This window comes from Acromyrmex echinatior, chromosome 12, assembly GCF_024713525.1.
Source record: "Acromyrmex echinatior isolate Ae372 chromosome 12, ASM2471352v2, whole genome shotgun sequence".
NCBI lineage: Eukaryota > Metazoa > Arthropoda > Insecta > Hymenoptera > Formicidae > Acromyrmex > Acromyrmex echinatior.
In genome coordinates, this window is record NC_141863.1 from 12,312,626 (window position 1) to 12,337,446 (window position 24,821).

The following is a 24,821-nucleotide window of genomic DNA, read 5'->3' on the forward strand; positions in this document are numbered from 1 at the left end:
ACACAGAATACCAGAGAAAGAGAAAGAAAGGACAGCTGGAAAGAAAAACCAACTTGAGCGCCGCAACTAACGCTCGCAACGCGCACAAACATTTTGTGGTTACAAGTTTTGGACCAGCATGTCTTCTCTCAGGTTTCTCTCTGCCCGTATCAAATGCACGATGTAAACTAGGTAATACATAAAATTTTTTACTTTTCTTGATTCCATCCTAAGAAAAAAATTACTCCTATAGGTCTCAAGCACCAATCGCAATTCATCATGTTGTCACTCTCTTTCTATGGATAGTATTCAGTCAGATCTTATATTTAAGACCATGGTGGAAATATACAAGGTGAATCATTGCGCATAATGGCATTGAGGATGGCTTAAAATTTCGACCAATCAGTTGTTATCCAAGCAGAGACGCGCGTATTTTAAGTGTACAAATTGTTAATTGGAAATTAAAACACGATACATAGAAAATTAAATATATTAAATATATTAAATATAAAATGGATATAAAATATGAATATAAAATATTAAGAATAACATACATACTATAACAAAATAATACATAAGTAATTATATTACATATATGCTTCATTTTTTTAATTTTTTTTTGCTATTGCTTATTATTATTCTCGATTTAGTTTTCTAATTCTAATGTAGGTTCGTGTTCGCACTAAACACGCAATAACTTTTCTAGGAAATTCATTTTTTATTTTAGTACATACAATTGAAGTCAATTTATCAAAAATTTTATCCTCTAGATTAAAAAATTGCCCATGATATTTTTGAAATTCTACATTCATCACTTGTACAGCTGATAAAAATTCAGAGGAAGGATGAATACAATTTCCACGCGAGATGAATGACAACTGTCACTAGAGGCCATCATCGATGTTTTACAATCTAAGTGCAGATATTTATGTAAGAAATGTGGTGTGCAACGTATTCTGCTAAATAAGCGCTTGTGACGCGATGTCTTGCTCAGCAATGTTGGCTTTAAATTCCTGTAATAACCATCACTCGTCATCAGTAGCAGAATACTTAATTACTTGTATAGTTACAAATATAGTATAAATATTATTATAAACGATAAAGTAATTGTGATAATGAATATTAAATATTATTTAATACTCATTATCACAATTATTCACCATGATTAATTATTATTATTATTATTATATCATCTCAAACTGTCATGAACCAATTACAGAGCAATGTATTAGCATTTTAACACAAAAAGACTGAATTTAACAACCTCCTTAGAAGGATGATAGAAGCTCTGAGCACGTTTTTTTATTAATAATAAATAAAATGAAACAAAACCTATAGGGATAATTATATTTAACATTGTAATTATAACACTAATATGTACAGGGTTGGCCATATTCGACGGAAAGATGTTTTTTTTTTCAATCATGGGAAAGAGATGTTAGATCGAGTAACGACGTTTCCCATGATTGAAAAAAAAACATCTTTCCGTCGAATATGGCCAACCCTGTATATTGAACAAGAAAATTTTATTCTCACATTACTATATTAAATATTTTTTAATCTTTGTGAAAAATTCGTCAAATATAAAACGAATTTAAAGTTATAAAAGTTGTAAATAAAATTGTAAGTAAAACATATACAAATATAAAAATAAAAATCATATTTAAGACCATACATATGAAAACACAATCGATATATTAGATGCCTATACCGGAAGTTAGATCTTTAATGCTTATATAATGCAATGTGAATTATACATGTATATTATATATGTACATGCATATATACAAATATGTAATATCAGATGTTAAATTAGTGTAATTTATTAAAATATTATTAAATGCCATTATTGGCTCCAATCATCCTTCTTAGTAGATAATTAAATGAAAATTAAACCATCTTATATAATTGAAAATTTTTTTACCAAAATTAAGATACATAATGGAAAGTTACAAAAGAATATCAGATAGAAGCTAAGTCAGATGGAAAAAAAAAGTCACAGTTTTAATTTCGCAAGAAACCTTGGCTACCTTCTAGTGTTAAAGCAATCTTGAAATAAGAATAGATTACGAATATCTAAAAGATTAAAATATCAGCAGTATCACATTCCCATTCTTCCTCGTCACTTTCTTCTTGGCACACGACCATCATTCTCAACATTTGTAGGGTCTTACCTAACACTTTTTTGTATCGCCAAGAAATAATACATTTTTTATCACCAATTTGTCTTGCTCATTTTTTTAAATGTTTGCTTCCATTTCAAATTTGCCATCTTCTAACTGTACGAATAGTGTTGATCTTGGCTGCAAAATTTTCTCCCATTTTTTCCACGTCTCTGCATGCTCTCAATGATCCCGTATTTTTCTTTTAATTCGGCTTGTAGTTGAAGATTTTTGCACATAAGCTGTTCATTTTCGTTTTTTTTTTTCGCTAAATCAATTAACAGTTGTTCAATTTCTTCTGGCGTTTTTATTTTTTTTAATTGCGATGAAGATCTGAAAAATACAAAAAATGAAGTCGCACTTTTGACAATTATTATATAAAGAAAATAAAAATAAAAAGCATAGTGTTTCCGACAAATCACAAATTTTTTGTACATTATATTTAAAAAATTACAAAATAAAAATGTATATTACTTTCTCTAAAATAAAGGAAACAAATAATTGAAAACAATTTATACAATTTTCTGTATTGATACCAATGGATTGGAAAAATGTAAAAAAAATTAATCAAATAGAGATAAAACTAGACACAATTCAACTCTTAGACAATACAATCTGTGAAAACGTATCGGAAAAATAAATTCAATTATTATTATTTTCAATGGATAACATATATACTTTTGTGATAACTCAATGTTTGTCATTAATACTTCAGCATCTTCTTGAATTACTTTTATCGGTCTTTGGTTCATTTCTGAAATATAAAAAGTAAAGTCAATATTCATAAGAAAGAAAATTTATATTAATATGAATTATTATAGAGAATTAATATTTCAGAGAGAGCATATACTCTTCATTAAAATTAATGCTATCCAGCCATTTGCATTTGCTACAAAGCACAGAATTGCTATTGGATTCGTTGATAAGATCTTGTAAGATAATGTCCCCTTCAGGATTATGCTTGGTACAATTAATCAATTCTGTGTACATTGGGATTCCAATGCTAATTATCGTAAACAATACAATGTTGTATATTTCAATGAAAAAGCTTTTTGGATCCCCTAAACTTATTACATCTATGTAACTCAACAAAAAGCAATGACCAGTCATGTTATTATACTATATATATTAAATGTAATTGAATTTAAATTATTTCAAACATAGTTATATGTAATTGAATTTAAATTATTTCAACATATAGTTATATGTAATAATAGATAATAAGAAAATATAATTCAACGATTAGTTACTAATTATCATTGAGTTATGTAAGCCTAACAATTTATTGCGCAAAAGAATTATTTTAAATTCAATTATATTTAACATAAATAATATGTATTAAAATGATTCGTTATTGCTCTTCGCACTAAATTAAACGCACTAAACAAAGCATTACTTGTGCATTATAATGCAATTTTGGCTAGCTAACACATTTATCTTGTAGCTACAAGATAAATTTTACAACTGTGCTTCTGTTGTATGACATTATTCCTATATCAAAGCCATAATATATTTATTTTTATTCTTACCAAACATATTTTTGTGAAGATCCTGCATTATCATCACAAGTTGTCTCAAATGAATGCAACAGCTTTTGCTTTTTATTTGGCAAGTCGAATAACTTTATTAGTACCGATCCTTTTCACAGTGTGCATATAATTTTCGATGAAATGTGTACAGAACGAGGTTTAGTCATTCGATATTTCATACAATTGGAAGAAAAATGTAGCTCACATATCCGTTCTAAAAAAGTAATATAAGTAATATATTTTTAACCATCATAGAAAATCGAACTACTAGTATCACTGCTAATACTGTAGTGCTGATGTATATATAGTAATGTTACTGTTGATATGAATAGTGACACTAATACCAATTTACTATTACAACTAGCAGTGACACTAGTAATATTTTTCTACAAGAGAATTCTCTTTCAGAGTTAATCACTCATATACTTTTACTAAAATAATATAAACAAAACATATAAACAAAACAAAACAAAATTAAATGTATATTTTATTTTTTACGTTAAAAACAATTTAATTTCAATGTAATTTTTGAAATTAATGGAAATAGTAATTATTACCATGCGTAACCTTAAAATTGTCATCTCTGCGACAAGCCTCCAACCATTTCAATCGCAACTCTTGATCTGTAGAGAGTGAAAAGTACTTCACATTCTTATTAAGCACATAATTTGTGCGACTTCTACAATTTTTTACGAAACAACTTGGCATATTGACACTTTATTGACACTTCTAAATTCGACAATATGATATAATGGCAACACGCGGCAACACTGAGGTTGCGTTCGGAAACACTCATTGGTGTGCCACTAATACACACCAACCATTCGAAAAACTCGTGTGCACTCGGTATGCACTAGTGCGAGATCGTTCAGAAACGTTGAGGTTGAGAGAATCACACCGAGTGTCACTCTCCACCCGTTGTGAAAAGCAAGGGGAGTCGGTGTGAGCCGGTGTTATGGCTGCAGCACAGATTTGCATAACGCATAATGCATAGTGCATAAGGAAATCGACTAATCGAAATTCTTTTTTTCCATGAAATGGAAAAAAATTTTTCCATGTAATTGTTACATTCTTGGGTCAAAAAATTTTGAGCAGTTATATTAATCCAGAAAATTTGTTTAAGTTTTACTATTTTTTTTATTTTTATTCTAACTTTTTTTTATATTGTTCTGCCTTTAATATTTTATTACACACTATACAACAGATTATTTGTATAAATGTTGTAAAATTGTATGTGTCCAGTACTACTTAGAACAAAACTAACTGTTCTAAGATCGACAATAAGCCTCGTAGAAACTAACAGATCTTTGGACGATGAAGCAACATCCAGCATCTAAAGTTTTATATCACCGATATCAATTTTCTTTAAGGATTTACAATAATAAAATCTGTTACAATCAGAATATGGTTAGTTGTCAAACCTGTTATGCTGATTCTACAATGAGTCGATAGTCGGAAATCTTAGTCGATAAAGTTAACCAATAATCAACTTGTAAGACAAACGCTGATTGATCAAATTCATCGATTAAGATTAATAGGCCTTCTACAATGAACCATAAGTCATAAATCAGAAGTCAGAAACTTGACTATTGTGATTGCTTCATTTCTAACTTATGACTTATAATTTATGATCTATAGCTTATTGTAGAAGGCCCATAAGACTACCGACTCATTGTAGAATTAGCATTATATTGGGTCATCTAAAAAGTATCCGCGGTTTTTTGTCACTAGATGTGTGTTGATAGTCGTATATCTAGTGACAAAGTACCGCGGATACTTTTTAGATGACCCAATATTAACTTGCATTTTCACGATGAAAAATTTTATCATTGTAAAGTCGATACAGCATATAATTACCCGGTACGATATAGTAAAATGTTTAATAGGCGCCGGTAATCATGGAAGGAATGACTTATTTCTTTCTTTTTATAATCATATACCGCCAATCATTCCTCTTTACAATCACCGCCTTTCTTCATCAGTGAATTGTTTAGCTCGAGATTATAGGATTAAACGTGAGCGGTGAGGTGGAATTGAGATGACACATACGCCACACGAAAGCCGTTCAGGAACACTCACCACTCAAAAGCACACAATACCCCCACTACTTCTCCACTGAAGTCACCGAACACACCAACGAGTGATGTTTCCGAACGCAGCCTGAGTGTTGGCCAGTGTCGGCCATATTGAATTTTGCATCTTGGGTAAAAGCTGATTGTTTCATTGCTCCCCATTACTTTTGAACGTATCCACCGGAATTCACCTTGTATATTTTCACCATCTTAATCTTAAGATGTCATGAACCAATCAGAGAACTAGTATCTTAAGACATTACTTAAGACGGTCTTAAATATAAGATCCAACTATGAATACCGACCCAGTAAACGAGAATGGATTGAAATGGATTAAAATGGATTCAGATTTTCAGAAATACGGATTCATGAATGTTAAAATGAATCCTTTTCAATCTTGAATGCATTTTTATTCATTTATAGAAATTGCATAAAGCAAATGTTTATGCCTTTTCAATCCTGAATGCATTTTTATTCATTTATAGAAATTGCATAGAACATATCTCTATGACTTTCAATCTAAAAATAATATTAGCATTTTCTGTGTGCATCGTGAATACTATTCAATTCAGAATTGTGAATAGAAAGTACAATTTTTTTCACTTAAATTCAAAAATAATATCAATTTCTGTGCAACGTAAATACTGCTCAATATGCTGAATATGAAATGGTTTTCCAATCTAATTAAATAAAAAAATTTTTATTTAAAAAATGGATCATAAATGCTAAAATTATTCAAAATTATAAGTAGGAAATTTTTCGTCTTAATCCAACTAAATTAAAAAAAGTTGTAATGTAAAAATAATTGAGCTATGTTCTTTTGTTTCTCTTTGATTAGAAGTAAAATGAATGATCGAGGTGAACACTCGCAAAGTCGCACACAAACCAAGAACACAGCTCGAACATTAGGCTAATCACGATGCGCGACATCGGCCAAGCGAGATTAGATTATCCGACACTTATCTAATGTTATTTCATAGTAATGTAAATTGTTTATACTTTGTTATATCTGTTAAATAATGATATTTTTATTATATCTATATAATTTCATTAGTTTAATTAGTTGTAATTGAAGTAGAGAATGAATAACACGTTTACTAATTGAAGAAGTGGTATAGCGAGTAACTTAGAAGATTCATAATCCAGAGGTCCCAGGTTCGAATCCCATTGAAATGTGTGTTTTTAATACCAATTTGAAGTTAATTTCAGGTATAATTATTATAAATGTCTTAGGAATAAAATTTGCCACCCTTAAATATGAATGTTTTTTTTTTTTTCGAATATTAAACTAGTGCCAGCTCGGATCCAATCCATTTCAATCCATTCAATCCATTTTCATGGATTTAAAGTACGCATTAAAAAAATTTTAATCCATTTTAATCCATTCTCGTTTGCTGGGGATCTACAAAGTTCTTCGCCAATCACTAAATACTAGAAATTAAAATTCTAGGCACCCAGGAAAAAGATTTCATAAAATTATATAAGTTATATTAGTTACATATTGTGTAAAATTATGTAAAATTAAGTATAATTATATATAAAATATGTCCAAATATGAACATATTTCATATATAGGATGTTCCTGACCTTCGAGATCATTTCTCGCGAATAAGTAGAGCGGACTGAGTTGAAAAGTCTTTTATTATTTTATTTTACAATTTTTGCAATATTTTAGGAGATATTAATTTCTAAGTATCACTAAATAAGCACATCGGCGTGGACTATCACTAAGTACTATATGCCCATCAGTCACGGTCGCTTGTAAATGGTAAAGGACTTTTCGATTCAGTTTAGTTATTCACCATATCAGCTCATGAGAAGCGATCCCGTAGATTGGGGATATCCTGTATAATTATATATGATTTTATATAACTGATATAAAATTACATAATTTTGTAAACTTTTTTTCTCCCGGGCGATAAAAAAAATTAAGAATACTAGTATAAAGTTACGAATTAGAGAAGAAAGATGATTTATAGTACAGTAATAATAAATTAAGTTTCCAATATGACATAAAATAAAATGTATAAGTACTTTGTACTTATCCAGCAAAAAGAGAATGGATTGAATTAAAATGAATTAAAATGAATTCAGATTTTCAGAAATATTGATTCACGTATGTGAAAATAAATGCTTTTCAATCCTGAATGCATTTTTATTCATTTATAGGAATTGCATGGAGCATATCTCTATGCCTTTCAATCTAAAAATAATATTAGCTTTTTCTATTTCTGCACAACACACACATTGTGAATACTGTTCAATTCAAAATTTTGAATATAGTTTTTCAATCCAATTGAATCTAATTGAATCCAATTAAATCCAAAAAAAAGTATTCGCTATTTTTAAAATACACATTCCGATAGAAAAAAATTTCAATCCATTTTAATCCATTCTCGTTTGCTAGATATGTATCTAAAATTTAAAAAATATCATACCAAAAAATAAGTAGATATAGATACAGATATAGGTATCTTTACTTATAAGGATCTAGATAATGCACTTAGGTATAGCTAAAGTATCTAAATACTATATCTAGATACTTTTACCTAGATACGTTCCAACACTGGAGATATCTTATGGATAAAGTTATTAACGACATATCCAAAAGTGAAGAAATTAGGCTTGAACTGATTGGAAGAAAGGTAAAACGAGAATGGATTGAAATGGATTAAAATGGATTCAGATTTTCAGAAATATGGATTCATAAATGTTAAAATGAATCCTTTTCAATCCTATATTTATATATGCATTTTTATTCATTTATAGGAATGACATGGAGCATATTTCTATGCTTTTCAATCAAAAAATAATATAGTATTTTGTGTATGTGCATCATGAATACTGCTTAATTTAAAATTCCGAATAGGAAATGCAGTTTTTCAATCCAGTTGAATCTAAAAATAATATCGGCCATTTCTGTGCATCGTGAATATTGTTTAATTTAAAATTCTGAATAGAAAATGTAGTTTTTCAATCCAGTTGAATCTAAAAATAATATCAGCCATTCTGTGCATGATGAATACTGCTAAATTTAAAATTCTGAATAGGAAATACAGTTTTCTAATCCAATTAAAAAGGCATTATGAGTGCTATTTTATTTAGAAATATAAATAAAAAAATTTTTCGTTTTAATTCAACTGAGTTAAAAAAAAATTGTATCGTAAAAATATATCATGAAAATTCTCCTTCATTTAATAGTTAAAAGAAACATAAAATGAACTATGTAAATATATTCAATAAATGTTATTTATATAAATTCCTTATTTTTAATTAATAAATTGCTTTTATGTATATTTTATATTAACACGTTTTCTTTATTAAATAGCGTATATTTTTTGTATAAAAGTTTTATAATAATAATTTCAATCTTAATCTTCAATGCCTAGTCTAATACGAGCCTTAAATGCAATTGAATGAATATATTTTATGGAAATTGAAAATAACAATTAAGGTAAACATTTGCCAAAAGATTAAAGTGAAAGACGAACATATCATTTAGGTGAATATATTAAGCCTATTCATTATTATATTTTATATATTTTTTTATATAAATTTTAACAAACCATTCTAAAATTTTCTTTGTTTTCCGCAAAAAATGAATATATAATAGTTCAGCAATAAAGAACAAATTTATTAACAGATTCCAGAAAACTTTCTTAGAAAATGTATTCTGAAAAACTTTCTCAGAAAACATATTCTGAATAAACTCATACATTACTTACTGTACATAATATTTTATTTCCAGATTTAAGATCTACATATATCCATTTACCAGCCTCGTACTTTACTCTGAGAAGCCCATGTTAATATCCATGTTTTGTATTCTTTCTTTTTAATTTTGACTTGCTTATGTCTAGGATGGGTTTTGCACATCACATACCATGTGTCATTCTTACATAGAAAGTAACAATCCTTGCAACGTAACTGTAACCGACCTTTTGCTTTTAAACCACATATTGAATTATATATGGGCAATATGGGTTGCAAAAGAAAACATGTACTTTTGTGATTCAATAAATTGGTCGATGAATATAATTTGTCTCTGTTGCACATGTAGTGGATTCTATGAAATAATACATTTTCCATAGTCGAGATCGTCAAAACTTTTGGAGCCATGGAATTAATTGTTTGGTATACTGATTTAAAAATTACAGCGACATTCATTTTTGCTATAAATAGAAATTAATATATATTAATATAATAACATAGGGTTTTATATTTTTTCAAAAAAATAAAAAACAAGGAATACAAATTTATTATCTTTATAAAATATATTATCTTTCTTAAAATGGCAGAAAAATTCAATTAGCATATGCTTAAGTCTAATACAAACAATAGGAAATAATACTTATTTTTAAAAGATGTACTTACATAATTTTTTTATACGATTAGATACAGTTTAAAATACAAATTGGCTCAAAATAGTTACGTAATTGCGTAATTATTTATGGTAATTATTCAGAACTATCTCATTTCGTAATTATCCAGAACTGTCTCATCTCCGATTTCGATTAAATTAGGTTCATTCGTGTTTTTGCACAAAATGAAAAAATTTGAAAAAAAAAGTGCAGAACTACTCTGCGAAGTGAAATATTAAGCGCTAAAGTTGATGAATATCGAGGTTAGGAAATCTGTCACAACGAAATACTGCGATGAAAGCATGGAATTGCATGGAATCTCAGAACATATATAAATGAAAGGGGAATAGATCGCTGAACATAAAGCTAATATCTGTGCGAGAGAAAAAAATAGTAAGGGATAAATGTTTGCAATGCGCATGCGTCTGTTCCTCGTTTCTGCTGTCCATCATCGCCCCCTCCATCATCATTGCTCTCCACACGCGGTACTTGAATACCGGAACAACGCATGCGCATTGAGAACATTTATCTCTTACTACCTTTCTCGCACAGATTTTTACATCAGCGCGAGCCATGGGAAGTATAGGTAATGCCCTTTCCATTTATATATGTTTTAAGCATGGAATAAGGCTGGGTTTTCTCTTGACGCTACGACGTTCATTTTCAGCGTCAAAAGATCCCGTAATCAAAATTGACGCTTGATTCGTCAATTTTGATCACGTAACCTGTTTTGTCGCTGAAAATGAGGGTCGTAGCGTCAAATAAAAACCTAACTTAAAAGGAGACCAAACTTGAGAATAAAGGCCGCAGCACAGATTCTTGCATAATGCATAGCCATAAGGGAATCAACCAATCGAAATTCTTTTTTTCTATGGAATAAGAGGAAAGGAAAGATACTGATTATGCACAATTGATTCGCTTATGCACTATGCATTATGCATTATGCAAAAGTGCCTTAGAGTATATCCACACAAATTTGTATAGCCGCATAAACGTATGCATAGAGAAAATTATTCATTTTACGTGTGACTTCATAAGGAAATGTGATTGGATAATTTTCTGTATGCATACATTTATGTGGCTATGCAAGTTGTTGGGTATACCCTTAATAGCCATTCTATAAGCTTTAATAAGCTATTAGTCATAAATCAGAAGTTAGAAGTTGGAAATTGACGATTGTGATTGGTCGATTTCCAAGCTTCTAATTTCTGATTTATGATTAATGATTTATTGTAGAATGTGTGTGAGCAGAGAATCTTGCATAACGTATAAAAAAAATAACCAATAAGAGTCCTTTATTTCATGGAAAGAAAGCAAATAAAGGACTTTGATTAATTCATTATTTTATGCATTTTGTGTTATTCGTTATGCAAGAATCTATGTCTTAAAGGGGGGGAGCACAGACTCTTGCATAATGACACATGAGGCATAAGAAAATGAATCAATCAAAGTCCCTCATTTACTTCCTATTCATAAAGGACTCAGATTGATTGATTTCATTATGATTGATGTTTTATGCAAAAGTCTGTGCTCCCCACTTTAAAAATGGGGAAATCGATGTCCTGAAAACCTATGAAAAATAGGGTTGATGTGATTTTAGTGCCGTTGCGGGAAAATTTGGAAGTATATATCACATGATAACGCATACGGAATATACATGTATGCACGTTTTACCCAGATAACCGACAAACATGAGATACTCACACCAAATCCGCACAAGATACCACTACCGTACTGTTAGGCCCGATTCACATCTTGATGGAAAAACGGAAAGCGCAAAAGCGGAAAACAATCGGAACTCGCGGAAAGAAAGAAACAGACAAGCGAAATGTACCGCCAATTACTATTGCGAGTTCCGATTGGCTTCCGCTTTTCCGCTTTCTGCTTTTCCATCAAGGTGTGAACCCGGCCTTAGGATGAAATCACATGGTACGGAATAGGACTACGGAATAGAGAATGCGTCATTGAACCAATCAGCGCTATTCCGCACTTTTCCATCACACAAGCTTTGTGTGTTATGTTCATGGTGCGCAAAGATGTATTCAGTAGAGAGCCTACAATCCTACAATCAGAGTGATGCCATGCGAGTATCACTTGTGATTGGTCCGCTATGTTTTAGCCATTCCCTTCAGTTTTTTAAACGCATTATTTTCTAAATTTTGAATTCATGCTAAAAAAATGCTCAAAAATTGTGACAAATTAAAAAATGATAATAAATAAATATTGTATATAAAATAATAAAACTTTTTTGCATATATTATTTACTATAAAATTTCATTTATTTTGTACTATTGCAATATTGTACATTTTGTAATATTGCACATTATTTTATACAAAACGTTATTTATTGCACATTATTTGCGTTATTAAATGCCCTAGTTTATTATCTATTCTCTGTTCCTACATTTTAGGAGCAAAATGTAATAATATAAAAGAAATCAAAAATTCAGAAAAATATTATATATGTATATATCATTTCATAAAATATTATATATTAAATATCGTAATTATCATATTATTTGATTTAGATTCACAATGCAATGATGTATAATTGAAAAGATTACGACAAAAGGAAAAAAAATTTAATTCGTACCAATGTGATAACTATACATATACTTAATGCTAAGACACTACCTGTCTTCAGATATTATAATTAATCTGTGTATATTTTATGTTACATTTTTATTTTAATATTTTAAATACATTATTTATAAAGAATAAATTACTTTACCTCACATACAGATGAATTTTTTGACGGTGTCCAATTTTTATATTTGCCATTTATATTCTTTAACCAATTCATTCGGCGTTCTGTGTCTTTCGGAATTATTTTCATAACATATCCTTTTTTTAATGAATTGTTACAAAACGATATTATTATACATCCAACCATATTTCTAAAATAATTTCGATAATTTTATTTTTATCAATGTACCTTTACGTATCTATGTCGTTCAATGCTGTTGCACCTAACCCTAAACTGACAATCTGTTGGATAGACTGAGACCGTATATCTCTTTCTCTCTCGCAGAATTTCGCTAAAATATAACGTCATCTCTCGTATGGCGCCATTCTGATTATAGACTCTCTAGTATCCAGAATGAATATAATTTAAACACTACTAACTATATGTTAATAATTTACTTATTAAAATGAAATATAATTCATTAAATTGTAAAAATAATCATCACTGTTGTATTTTATATTTTACAATTAATATTTACAATCTCATAATCATTTTTTAAACTGTTTTAATGCATTTACTATCATTTTTCCATATCATGTGAACAAAGTATGCTGAAGTCGCACGTAATGCGTCATTATTTTTTATATCTTGGTATTTATATAATATTTACGCACTTAAATTTTGTCATACAAGTTACACAAGTAATTTTTCATCACCATGGATAACAAATTGATGATGATGACCGAAGCTATTAAACACTTAATGAAAATATACGTGAAAACTCCAATGATACACTGTCGAAAGAAGAAAGTGAGGTTTAATTAAATTAATCTCAATTTACACTGTCAGAAAAAAAATCCAAAAGAAGTGTATGGGTCAGGCCCAATTTTATTCAATAGAGCGATCTCTCCAAGGTGATAGTAACAATTTAATTACTATGTTGAGAGCAACTGATCCTTCGCTGCATTTTAATTACTTGAGCATGGATGTTAGCACCTTCGATCATCTTCTTTCAATTAGGCCCTGGAATTGAAAAGCAAACAAATATTAGAGAATCAATTGCTTCTCAGACAAAGTTGCAAATTTGCTTGAGATATTTAGTAAAGATAGCATGAGATCAATAAAATATGCATTTCGAGTTTCTCCAAATACTATTTCCCAAATAATTCATGAAACTTGTAATGAAATCTGAAAATTGAAGGATTTATGCCAATATCAAGCAAGGACAAAGATAGCAGAAGATTTTGAAACAATATGGAATTTTCCTCATTGCATTGGGGCTATAGATGGAAAATACATTGTGATAATAATTTATTCAGACATCTTTTGTATTTAACATTCATGAAATAGACTAATTTAAATTTTAAATTACAGACTCCTCACAATGGCTCTTTCTATTACAATTATAAGAAAACCCATAGCTTTAATCTTACTAGTATTTCAAATTCGTTATTGACTTACTAGTATGTTCATTCATTATTGATTCATTTTGGTAGATGTAGGAGCAGAGGGTCGCCGTAGTGATGCTGAAGTTTTTGCTAATAGCAAATTAAAATCAAGGCTTAGATGCAAACATTTTAAATGTGCCTTTATCTTCTCTAGTTGGTCAATGCGAATTGCCATTTGTTTTGGTGGACGATGAGGCATACCCACTATCACTGTACTTGATGCGACCTTATCCAAAAAGTTCACAGCTAGATTTAAAGAAAAAAATATATAATTATCATCTCAGCAGGGCCAGACGAGTTATCGAAAGTGCTTTTGGCATACTTGTAGCAAGATGGAAAATTTTTCGAAAATCAATCAATACCTACATCTCGAAAAAATGGTGTTGGCCACTATCTGTTTACACAATTTTATCATCACTAAGGAACTTGAAAAGCTTGTCCTCAAGAAAGACAATACTTATAATATAATAGACACGACAGGTAGCAATGGCATAATAGACACGATCGTCGCTTGGCATTAGAAACATACAAAATCAGATTAACCAAGATGTTACTTCAGACAACTTGTCTAGTAGTATTTACAGAGAAAGATTTGCCAACTATTTTGTAAATGAAGGCTCTATATAATAGCAATGGAAGAAAGCTGAGAATAATGAATTTTAAAATAAATCTGTAGAAAATGTATAAATGAATGTTTTAGGTAATTCTAATGTATGAGATGATGTTCTCACATTCACACATGCGGATATTTCTGTGTTTTTAAATTTTCGTACTTTTAATTTAATATTTTTGTTTTATGTATTCAAAACATCACTAACGCGTATAAAAATCAAATGGAACAGGATCCAGGATCTTAAAAATTTGTGCCGAGAACTCGAAGGAAGAAAGGTGAGAACATAAATTTGTTAGCAGTATAACATTATTTTAGATTATAAATTGCATAATGCAAAATAAATGGAAGGCAATATTGTATATTATATGTTGATTTGGATGTAACGTATTGGAAAATGATGTCGCGTGTTGTAAAGAGAACCATAGAGAATGTGAGATTCTACTCCCTGCACTATAAGATAAAAACGCACATTTGGAAAACAGCTTGAGCGTAGAAATGTATATAAAACTAAATCTAGTAACAATCTTAATTTGTAACATTTATGTTATAGGTTGATCGAATATGTAACAATTCGTGAACAATCTGCAGTGTGACGAATTGTAACTATCTCTTGTCACATGCATAAATATCGATAATGTCTAACAATTTAAAAAATCAGTATATCTAACCGTTAGTTTATTTTTATATAAGTAAAATATATTTTATATTCTACAAGAATACTCTTCTCTCTCTCTCTCTCTCTCTCTCTCTCTCTCTCTCTCTCTCGGAAAGAGTTTGTCTTATACATTTGTCATGCTTAATGATTATTATATATGATATAGATTTTTTAATATATATTTTTAACTATTTCAAAACGTAATTTGACATTTCAAATCGATCTTTATGTAAGATAGGAGAAAAGTGCTAAAAGATTTTTTTATTAGCAAAGTCACAATAAGGGATATGTTGGAAAAATTAATATCCGTATTACGATCTTCCTGCAGTATGCCTAAACATACGATGACTTGTCAAAGATGCATTCTTATTCAAGCATATAACTGAAGCTAGTTTATCATACAAAGTATTTAAATATCATTGGTGTTAAGCCATTTTATGTTATGCGATCATCATACAGAAATAGCCATTGACAACATAGAAAGAAATATGAGCATTATCCAAGAAGAATCAAAGTAAATGTCACGACGCTAAATTTGTTTTAGATAATCCTAATGTCCATATGATGATACTCTCACATACATATATGCACATATTTGTTCTTAAATTTTTATATTTTTAGTTTAATATTTTTGTTTTATGTATTGGTTTTCAAAATGACATAAAATAGGCATTATATTTTTCGTGTGTGGAAAAAGTACAATAATATAAATAAGATGATGAGAACGATTGATTCGTAAAACATTATTAACAAAAAGATGGCTAACTTAATTTAATTTTAAAAAACTTGGCATTCATATAATGATCATGCTGGTATGTGAGACTATGTAATACTATATATTTGGTTAAAACAAAAAAATAAGTTTAAACATAAAATGATAATTTTATTAAAAGATGGAAAGATAGAAAAGATAGATTAAAGATAGAAAAGTTATTTTCATATTAAAATTACTTTATTTTTAAATAAAATATTTATTTTATTATTTAGCATTGAAAAAGTTGAATTTTAAAATAAATCTGTAGAAAATGTATAAGTGAATATGTATTTTACTTAACTACATAAATAATTTTGTAAGTAAACTTGTATAGTTTTGTACTTTTTTTTCCAAGAGTGAGAATAAAAATGTTTACATCAAAATATAATTTTTTTTATAAATATAAATTACACAAGTCCTGCCTCTTCTTCTTTTAATGCATCCGTCATAACTTTAATTTCAACTAGTCTTTTATTTTTATATGGCAATTTTCTTAAAATATCGCCCAGTTGAAGCAAAAATTCTTCAACACCGATCCTCCATCAAGAATTTTATTACTTTCTGATAACAATTTTAACAAATCTTTTTTGAATTCAGCATGAGATAACTGCTTCCTTGGATTTGAAACACAATATAATAAGCTGATTAGCATCGATATGATTAAATTGCTTATCAATTTAATTTGTGAAATTACGTACTTTGGTTTTGAGATTATGACCGATAAAATCTCGTGGGCTACAAATTGTAAAAAAAAAATAAAAATTCACAGAATATTATTAAACACCATGATTCGCTTTGATAGTAGATGACCTTCATTAGTGTTTTAACAATATAATAATATATTTCATCAATTTCATTTGATAAATATATCACTATATACATTATATATGCGTGCGTGCGTGCGTGCGTGCGTGCGTGCATGCGGGCGGGCGTGCGTGCGTACGTTCTCACGATATGAAGGGTAAGGAAAATGAAGAGTTCTCGCTGGTTATTTGCACCAACAACAATACGATGAGAAGTGAAATCAAATGCGCCTATCATAAATTTTGTAAAACCTCACAACATTGGCTCGCTCCTGGGGTTTTCGTCGAATGGCTGGAATCGCGACAGTGGCATGAGTCGGACGTGCCGATAAATATCATCAACGTGAATATCATACATATCGAATGCAACGTGACTGCGAGTGCATATAGCAACAGGTGCGTGCACACAATACACGAATTTTCGCCGAGGATGCCGCTGAAATATAAGATATCGGAAAGGCCGACGCAGATCATTTACCTTCCAATCGTTGTACGGAGCATTACGAATCTGACGCGTGGTGAACCAAGACGATCAATTGCTTGATTTTCGGGAAGAAGAGATCACAGTTAGATTGCATATATGGCGGTGCTAATGTGAAATGTTTGTATTGAATGAACAGCCGAAGAAACGAGAGATACACCTTTTACTGGAAAGACTACACCTAGAAAGAAACTAACATCGTCAAGATTGAGACTCACACGTACGCCAACAGTACGTTTGGGCATGGTGACGATACACACACAATAGCAGGATTTGTACACATTGCCGTGCGAGTTTTCTTTGCATCGAAAAAAGATTGATGGTGAAGAAAAAAAACAATCAGATATCGACGACGCTTGGAAACATTATAACACTAGTGTGGCGTTCATGTTTAATGAAATTCGATATGATCTCAACAATGTGGAAATTGATCACAACAGAAACATTGGAATTACCAGTACCATCAAGAATTATGCATCAATGACGTACGATAAAACTTTGATTATCTTGAATTGAGGATGGAACTCTAGATTTGACACGGAGGAAGAATACTTTAATTTTTGCGTGCCGCTCAACATGCTGTTGGGCTTTTGCGAGGATTAAAAAAACGCGTGGTTATCAACGCTCGCCACGAATTGATTTTGATACGAGCGCGCAAAGATTACAATTGCTTAGTGGGAAATCCTGTGACAGAGCTTGAGATTGAATTATTCAAAATGCAGTGGCGGATGCCTCATGGTGCGTTAAACGAGATCAATAAATTATCAATGCTGCGTGCATTGGAAAGCGATCGTTATCTGAGCATGAGTTTTCGCTCGTGGGATCTGTACGAGTATCCTCTGTTACAGAATACGATCAAGCATTCATGGGCTGTCAAAACAGTGACTCAACTTGAGAAGCCACGAAATGTTATCTTTGCTCTACAGACCGGTCGAAAGAATGTCACGGGACGTTAGCATGTTCGACGATTGTAATTCGAGTAATGTGAAAGTACGAGGGCAAATCAATAATTACCTGTGTTAGTAATGACGCAAACTTTTCACAAAAAATTTTTTTATTTTTCAACGTAATCCCCTTTTTAGAAGGATACATTTTTCCTAACGCTTCTGCCATTTTTTTAACCCCTCAGAAAAATACGATTTGTCGAACTCTGCAAAATAGGCCTCTGTTTCGACGATGACCTCTTCATTCATCGTGAATTTCTTTTTACCGAGCCATTTTTTCAAGTTTGAAAACAAGAAAAAGTCACAGGGGGCTAAATCCGGAGAGTATGATGGATGCGGCAGCAATTCGTAGCGCAATTCGACCAATGCTTTGAAATTGATAACCGCATCCGTTTGTTGTCCACCGTGAGCAATCACGGCACCCATCGGGCCGACAGCTTTTTCATTCCCAAGTTATCATGCAAAATATTAAATGCCGTTCTGTATACACGCCTACGGCTTCTACTCCTTCATGCAGTTTCGTTCGGCGATCAGCGAGAATCATGTCGTGGACTTTTTCAATGATTTCCTTAGTAATCACGTCTGCTGGCCTGGCGGCCTGGGCGCTCCTCATCAAAAACAGACGAACGACCACGTTTGAATTCGTTGAACCAATATCTGATGGTTGTCATAGATGATGAAGAGTTCCCATAGACGGCATCCAACTTCATTTTTATTTCTTCGCATGTTTTCCCATCCAAAAATAAGAAACGAATCTCGGTTCGATATTGTTCTTTTTCCATATTAGAAAACATCAAACACGTTCACTACGAATTGCTGTCAAATCAAGACTATTGCATGAATCACTCTGAAATTTTGTATGGTGTCGTTTAAAAGATGGTAGTACACGATGGTAATGCGTTGGCATGCAAGTTGTTGCATCAGCAATGTCGCCTGTCTTGAAACCTGTCAATAAGTACCACGGATACTTATTGATTTGCCTTCGTATATCTAAATTCAGAATTTTATCCATACGATGATTTAAATCTGGATTTTAGCAAAAAGAGATACGCTGTCTTGTTTGATATATGTACGTGCGTTTTTGTGAAGTATATTATGGAATCAACTGCTTCGAAACGCTACTCAACGTGCTCTCGTTTATCGCGGAAAGGCCTTTTGCGGTCATTGATTGCTCGCAACAAAACGAATCCGTCAAGATTATCACCAAGATTATGTGGACCCAGGTTACGTACACCTAAAATTTGACTGCAAGGAGAATGTGCCCGCCAATATTACCGCCTATTGCCTCATCATATACGATCGTGTAATTGACTACTGTCCGTTGTCCAACATGGCGTGCAAGATTATGTAAATTGCAAGGTCAGCAAGTTAGAATTTTAAAAGAAAGAGAAAAACTGGGGTGAAGCATAGTCTTGAAGAATTGCTCGTTATGGTCATTTGTGGATCTGCAAGGATTCGTCGTTAACAAAAAATTTATCGTCAAAGAAGTAGCGATGCTGAAACAGGGGACTGTTCTCACACATTATATTTTTACGAGTCCCGTGCCATGGAAATTTTTAATAAGATTCGACAGGTCTTGCGCTTCCTGGTTGAGTGCTCACCATGGATTGCGATGGGAGGACGGGATTGTCTCATACAATGATGCGAAACGTCACGTTTGCGGTATTTGAAGATGATCATGTACGTCAAGGGACGTGAGAAACGAACGTGGCTGTGGAACTTGCTTCTGAACGATGAGCGAGAATGCATATATATCGAGACCTTGGATGCAGTTTACGAAAACATGGAATCTTTAACTAATTTGGATGATTGTAATGCTATACGATGTGGAAAATGCAAAGAATTGTGCTTTGCAAAATGTAATTATTTAACTGGTTGTAATGTCAGGAAGAATTGTGAGATTTTTAAATAATGTATATTATCTCGCATTAATATGTTTTTATTTCTGCTACCCTAACCAATAGACATGTAAATATATATATATATATATATAGCAGATAGAGTTGAAAATGGACCGATAACAGTGATATCAATCTGATAGTTGTTTATAGCTATTAAATATTAGTCTGATAGCTATTAAATATTAGTTCGATAGCTATTCAATAGATATTTAATGCGCTTCAATGCAAAGCGCTACAAGCGACAAAATGCTGAAGTGAAATCTTTCGAGCGCGACCTCTTCTCGTATACTTTTGGCTGAGGCATACGCTTTTATTCGAGGCATTGTACTTTTTGCCGCTGATATATTGATTATGAAAATCTAATAACTGATGATCTAATTGCAACTGATAAATGCTGAAGTTTATTCGTGGAATTGTTCAAATATATGATATAATATGTTTTTCGGCTGAGGTATAAACTTTTGACCGGGGCGTTGTACTTTTGCCTGCTGATATAACGCATTGATCTAATTATATCTGATAAAAATGCTGAAATTTATTCATGAGATCATTCGATCGCGTGATATACTTTTCGGCTGGTATAAATTTTGATCAAGACATTGTTCTTTTCTCGGAATGGTATCATGTTCCACGAATAACTTTACAATATAAAATCTTGCACAGCCCTTACGGTCAAATCAGTTTGCTTGTCGAGTGTGTCATTCGGTCTACTCGTCAATCTATGCGAAATTTTTATAATGGCAAATATTAACAACTGATTCAGTGTGCAAATGTGATGGATGCCTGCATGCGCTTATTAGCGCAAAAAACCGAGGTCTTAGCTAAACCACTGAGAATTTTGCGAAGTGCTTTTACAATCGAGACACTTGGCGACCTTACTGTAAATTTGGATATCGACGCTGACAATCTGTTGTTAGAACAAATGTAAGTATTTTATTCTTAATACATTAATTAATTAATTAACCCCTTGCCCCATGATTTAAGTTCCGATAGCACGTGCCATAATCAATGTTTACGTTTGACCTGAACGACGTACCACGACTCTCACCTGTGATACCCATGTTTCATGTGATATTGTGTTCTATTAATTAAAATTATTATTTTATATTTTTATTCTTCTATTCCAGCCATGGCACTGCGGACGTCATCGCAGTTAGGCGAGGTGCTTGACGAATTAATAGAGAAGGCCCGACATGGAGGAGGATGCAACTAGGATTCGTAGAAGATTGGGGCGAAAAAGAAGAATTGCTGCTGCAACTGATTCACATGACATTACAATTATATTCGAGCGGAAGAGAGATCCGGATGACGATGACGACATCGTATTCGTATTGGAGCGGAGGAGATATTAAAATGTAATAATATATATGTAAAAATATAATAAATAAATAAATATGGAATAACCTGAATTAACTCTGTATTCAAAATTATTTATTCTCTCTATCATTCCTTTCTCTGCGATATCGTGTTACGCACGCGCGATACCATTGCGCGCGACCGTATCATCGCACTCTCTCTAAAATAATAGTTATAATTCAGTGAAATAAAAAATATTTCATGAATAATCGCATGTAATAAAATTACTTGTTGAATTAATTGTACCACTCGTGTGAAAAATAAGAAGTACTAAAATGAACGCTAAAAATTACGCGTGGTTGTTGCAGTGTCTTAATGTGATAATCTGTTACAACGAGGAATATGCACGACGTAACATAGTATTACTTGGAACACTTGCAGTTGCAGTAACGAAAAAGAAGAGAAATTTAAAAAAGCGTTACTGGGTTTTCTCCCCTGCTTCAAAAACGCTTGGAGCATGGTTTTTACAACGCACTGCTTCTAACGCTGCGACTGGAAGATTTGAGGCTCAACAATTACTTCCAGATGTCCGCATCGCAATTCGAGGATTTGTTGGTGATTGTAGGACCCCGATTGCAGAAAATGTATATTGTGCGGAAGCCCATATCTGCAGCAGAACGTCTGAGTGTAATTTTGAGGTGAAATATTTGTCAAATATTCAAATCCGAACTTCAATGTTCAAATGTAATTTGTTATAACGATGCTATTCTGCGTCTTATATAAATGTTTCAGATATCTTGCATCAGGAAATTCCATCAATGACCTATCAATACCTGATAGGTTTAACGACAGTGATCAATATCGTAGCTGAGACGTGTACAGTGATCTGGGAAGAACTGTGTTCAGTAGTCCATCTGCCTAGCCTAGATGAACGGAAATGGCGCATTATCGCAGAAGATTTCAAAGACTTACGGGATTTTCCAAACTGCATCGGAGCAATTGATGGGAAGCATATTACGATTCAGGTATAGTATATTTTTATGACATCACTCTTATATATTCTTTCCTTGGTGTTTGTGCGTATTTTGATATCAATGTTTTTTTATTTTCAATATCCAGATAATACTGGATCAAATTTTTTTAACTATAAGAATACTTATAATATTATGTGATGGCCATTTGTGATGCTCACTGCCAATTTCGCTTCGTGGATATCGGTGCATACGATCGACGTAATGACTGAGGTATTTTTAAGGAAAGTCTCTTTGGACAAAAATTCGAGGCAGGCCAAATGAACGTTCCAGCAGCAGAGTATATCTCTGATGGAGGACCATTATTGTCGTATTATCTCGTTGGTGATGAAGCATTCCCACTGAAGACTTACTTGCTCCGGCCTTACTCGTCGGGCAAAAAGAAGTTGAGCACTGAACAGCATGTATTCAATTATCGACTGAGTCGTGCTAGAAGGCTCATCGAGAATGCCTTTGGTATTCTGGCAAATACATGAAGATTTTATAGAAAGCCAATTATAACTAGTATGGGAACTGCCATGAAGATAGTCCTACGATCTGCTTACATAACTGGCTTCGAAGATATAAAATTGAACAGGACTGTTCTGTACCATCATGTCTGATGGAGAAACAGAAGACAGTTGTGATTTTGTCGACATTACCAAATGTGGTACAAATACGAGTACTCGAGAAGCCATTCGAATTAGAGATGACTTCTGCAATTATTTCAATAATGAAGGTGCTGTACCGTGGCAGTCGAATCGATGAATTTTGATAATGTATTGCTTTTTAAATAAAATATACATGTATTAAAATATATATTAAAATGTTTAATTTTGTATTAAAATGTTAAAATATTTATTGCAATAGCTCATTATATAACATCTCATGTATCTGAAACATCATACGCCGCTTGCGGATGTCTGGCAATGTATGAAGCTGCGCGCTAATCGTCATTAGAAAATTATGGATTTCGTCAGCTATCAGTGGAGTTGGCAACGTCAATGTAAACTGACGTAATTTTTCGCTTATTTGTTTCAATATATTGTCCTGTGTGAACGTTTGCATTGCTTTCTTCTTCCTATTAATCTCTAAAAATATTATGCGATTAAAAATTTTTTTAATTAGCACAATTTATCAATAAATAATAATGGAAACGTACTGTCTGCATCCTTATTCAGCACTTTGATGTTTATCTTCTCATTGTTGTTGTCGTCGGAAACTGACATGTTGCTCGCTGTTTTGAAATAGCAATAACAATTATTTTGGTATGTAAAATACATTTTCGAGAATGCTGGTGTTGACATGTTTGACTTATACTCTTTTCGAAGAAACGTGTCACGCAGAAACTGCAGTGATTGATAAAATCGCCATTGTTTTTTTGTTCCGCTACTTGCTGCACCACTACTTGACAGCTTCTTGGATGCAACTATCCGCATAAATCGATCTCGCAGGTTCTTCCATTTCCTTTTTGTATCTTCAGATGAATATTTTCCTGCAATAGTAACATGATAATAATTTGTATAATACTGTCTTGAAAATATTGTGCGATTACGACAATACTGCCTATACTATTTGTTGCTTTACTGACTTCATCCCACAACTTTTCTATCGTTCTTCGATCTCGCTTTGTTATAGAAATGTGTTGATTCCATAGCAATTCTCACCTCAGTGATAAGTATTTCATTTACATTAGTGCTTTGTAGTGACTATACAGGTTTGTGAAGCTAATGAATATTTGTAGGAAGCGGTGGGCTGTCTACTACTATTGCCTCTATTTCATTTATTCACTCCGACGGACGATTTCTCCATTACCTGTGAAGCAATGGATCATTACAATAGTAAAAAATATATTAATTTAGAAATTCATTAATTTATTTATTTTACACACGTACACATACACATTCTGTCACTTACTACATCTAGGATAAAAGTAATTGTTGTTGTCTACAACCATGTTTTCATAGCTTTCCGTACAGGGATATGTGCGCACTGCATCAAAATTATTGCATATTTCTTCACATATGCTACACGTATATACAACGACAATGCTACAATACAAAAAATATCAGTTGCTATTAAAAGCGATGTAAATAACAGTAATAAAACATGCATTGTTCATATTGA

At 31.8% G+C, this 24,821-nt stretch overlaps 1 protein-coding gene, 5 long non-coding RNA genes and 1 pseudogene across 10 annotated transcripts in view; 2 read left to right on the plus strand and 5 right to left on the minus strand.

Moving 5' to 3' along the window:
- LOC147907925 (uncharacterized) overlaps positions 1-838 on the plus strand; it is a 2,073-nt gene extending 1,235 nt beyond the window's left edge. For all 3 annotated transcript variants that reach the window (XR_015546948.1, XR_015546950.1, XR_015546949.1), the window contains 2 exons: positions 1-171; positions 233-838. The exon at positions 1-171 is cut by the window's left edge. This is a non-coding gene — a long non-coding RNA (uncharacterized LOC147907925). The remainder of the gene's footprint in view (positions 172-232) is intronic.
- The window catches only part of LOC147907924 (uncharacterized), a 112,639-nt gene that overhangs the window by 10,966 nt on the left and 76,852 nt on the right, over positions 1-24,821 (minus strand). The gene's annotated exons all lie outside the window — the stretch shown is intronic.
- LOC105153277 (uncharacterized) lies at positions 678-3,788 on the minus strand. Of its 2 annotated transcripts, XR_847085.2 has the most exons (4): positions 3,671-3,788; positions 2,820-2,895; positions 2,154-2,474; positions 678-992 (listed from the first exon to the last, which is right to left on the minus strand). XR_847085.2 is itself a non-coding variant. In XM_087411924.1 (3 exons), the coding sequence occupies exons 1-3, from the start codon at positions 3,702-3,704 to the stop codon at positions 2,255-2,257; spliced, it is 330 nt and encodes a 109-aa protein (XP_087268050.1). In that variant the 5' UTR covers positions 3,705-3,788; the 3' UTR covers positions 678-2,254. The 2 variants fall into 2 exon arrangements, 1 of the variants encoding a protein (XP_087268050.1); XM_087411924.1 differs by having other exon boundaries at positions 678-2,474.
- LOC147907926 (uncharacterized) lies at positions 4,824-5,821 on the minus strand. Its single transcript, XR_015546952.1, has 2 exons — positions 5,092-5,821; positions 4,824-5,003 (listed from the first exon to the last, which is right to left on the minus strand). It is a non-coding gene; the product is annotated as an uncharacterized LOC147907926 (long non-coding RNA).
- LOC147907927 (uncharacterized) lies at positions 8,301-9,624 on the plus strand. Its single transcript, XR_015546955.1, has 2 exons — positions 8,301-8,387; positions 8,512-9,624. It is a non-coding gene; the product is annotated as an uncharacterized LOC147907927 (long non-coding RNA).
- LOC147907928 (uncharacterized) lies at positions 9,561-14,117 on the minus strand. Its single transcript, XR_015546946.1, has 2 exons — positions 10,117-14,117; positions 9,561-9,914 (listed from the first exon to the last, which is right to left on the minus strand). It is a non-coding gene; the product is annotated as an uncharacterized LOC147907928 (long non-coding RNA).
- Positions 23,553-24,651, minus strand: LOC105153278 (uncharacterized; annotated as a pseudogene). Its single transcript, XR_015546976.1, has 5 exons — positions 24,612-24,651; positions 24,496-24,509; positions 24,267-24,403; positions 23,857-24,189; positions 23,553-23,785 (listed from the first exon to the last, which is right to left on the minus strand). The product of XR_015546976.1 is annotated as an uncharacterized LOC105153278 (transcript).

What these genes read in the sequence shown, in the direction of transcription:
- LOC105153277 (XM_087411924.1), bottom strand. Translation starts at nt 3,704, where the DNA reads ATGATAATGCAGGATCTTCACAAAAATATGTTTG. An exon ending in TCTTCACAAAAATATGTTTG is followed by an intron (nt 2,896 to 3,670) that starts GTAAGAATAAAA and finishes TTTATATTTCAG; the next exon opens with AAATGAACCAAAGACCGATA. An exon ending in AACATTGAGTTATCACAAAA is followed by an intron (nt 2,475 to 2,819) that starts GTATATATGTTA and finishes TGTATTTTTCAG; the next exon opens with ATCTTCATCGCAATTAAAAA.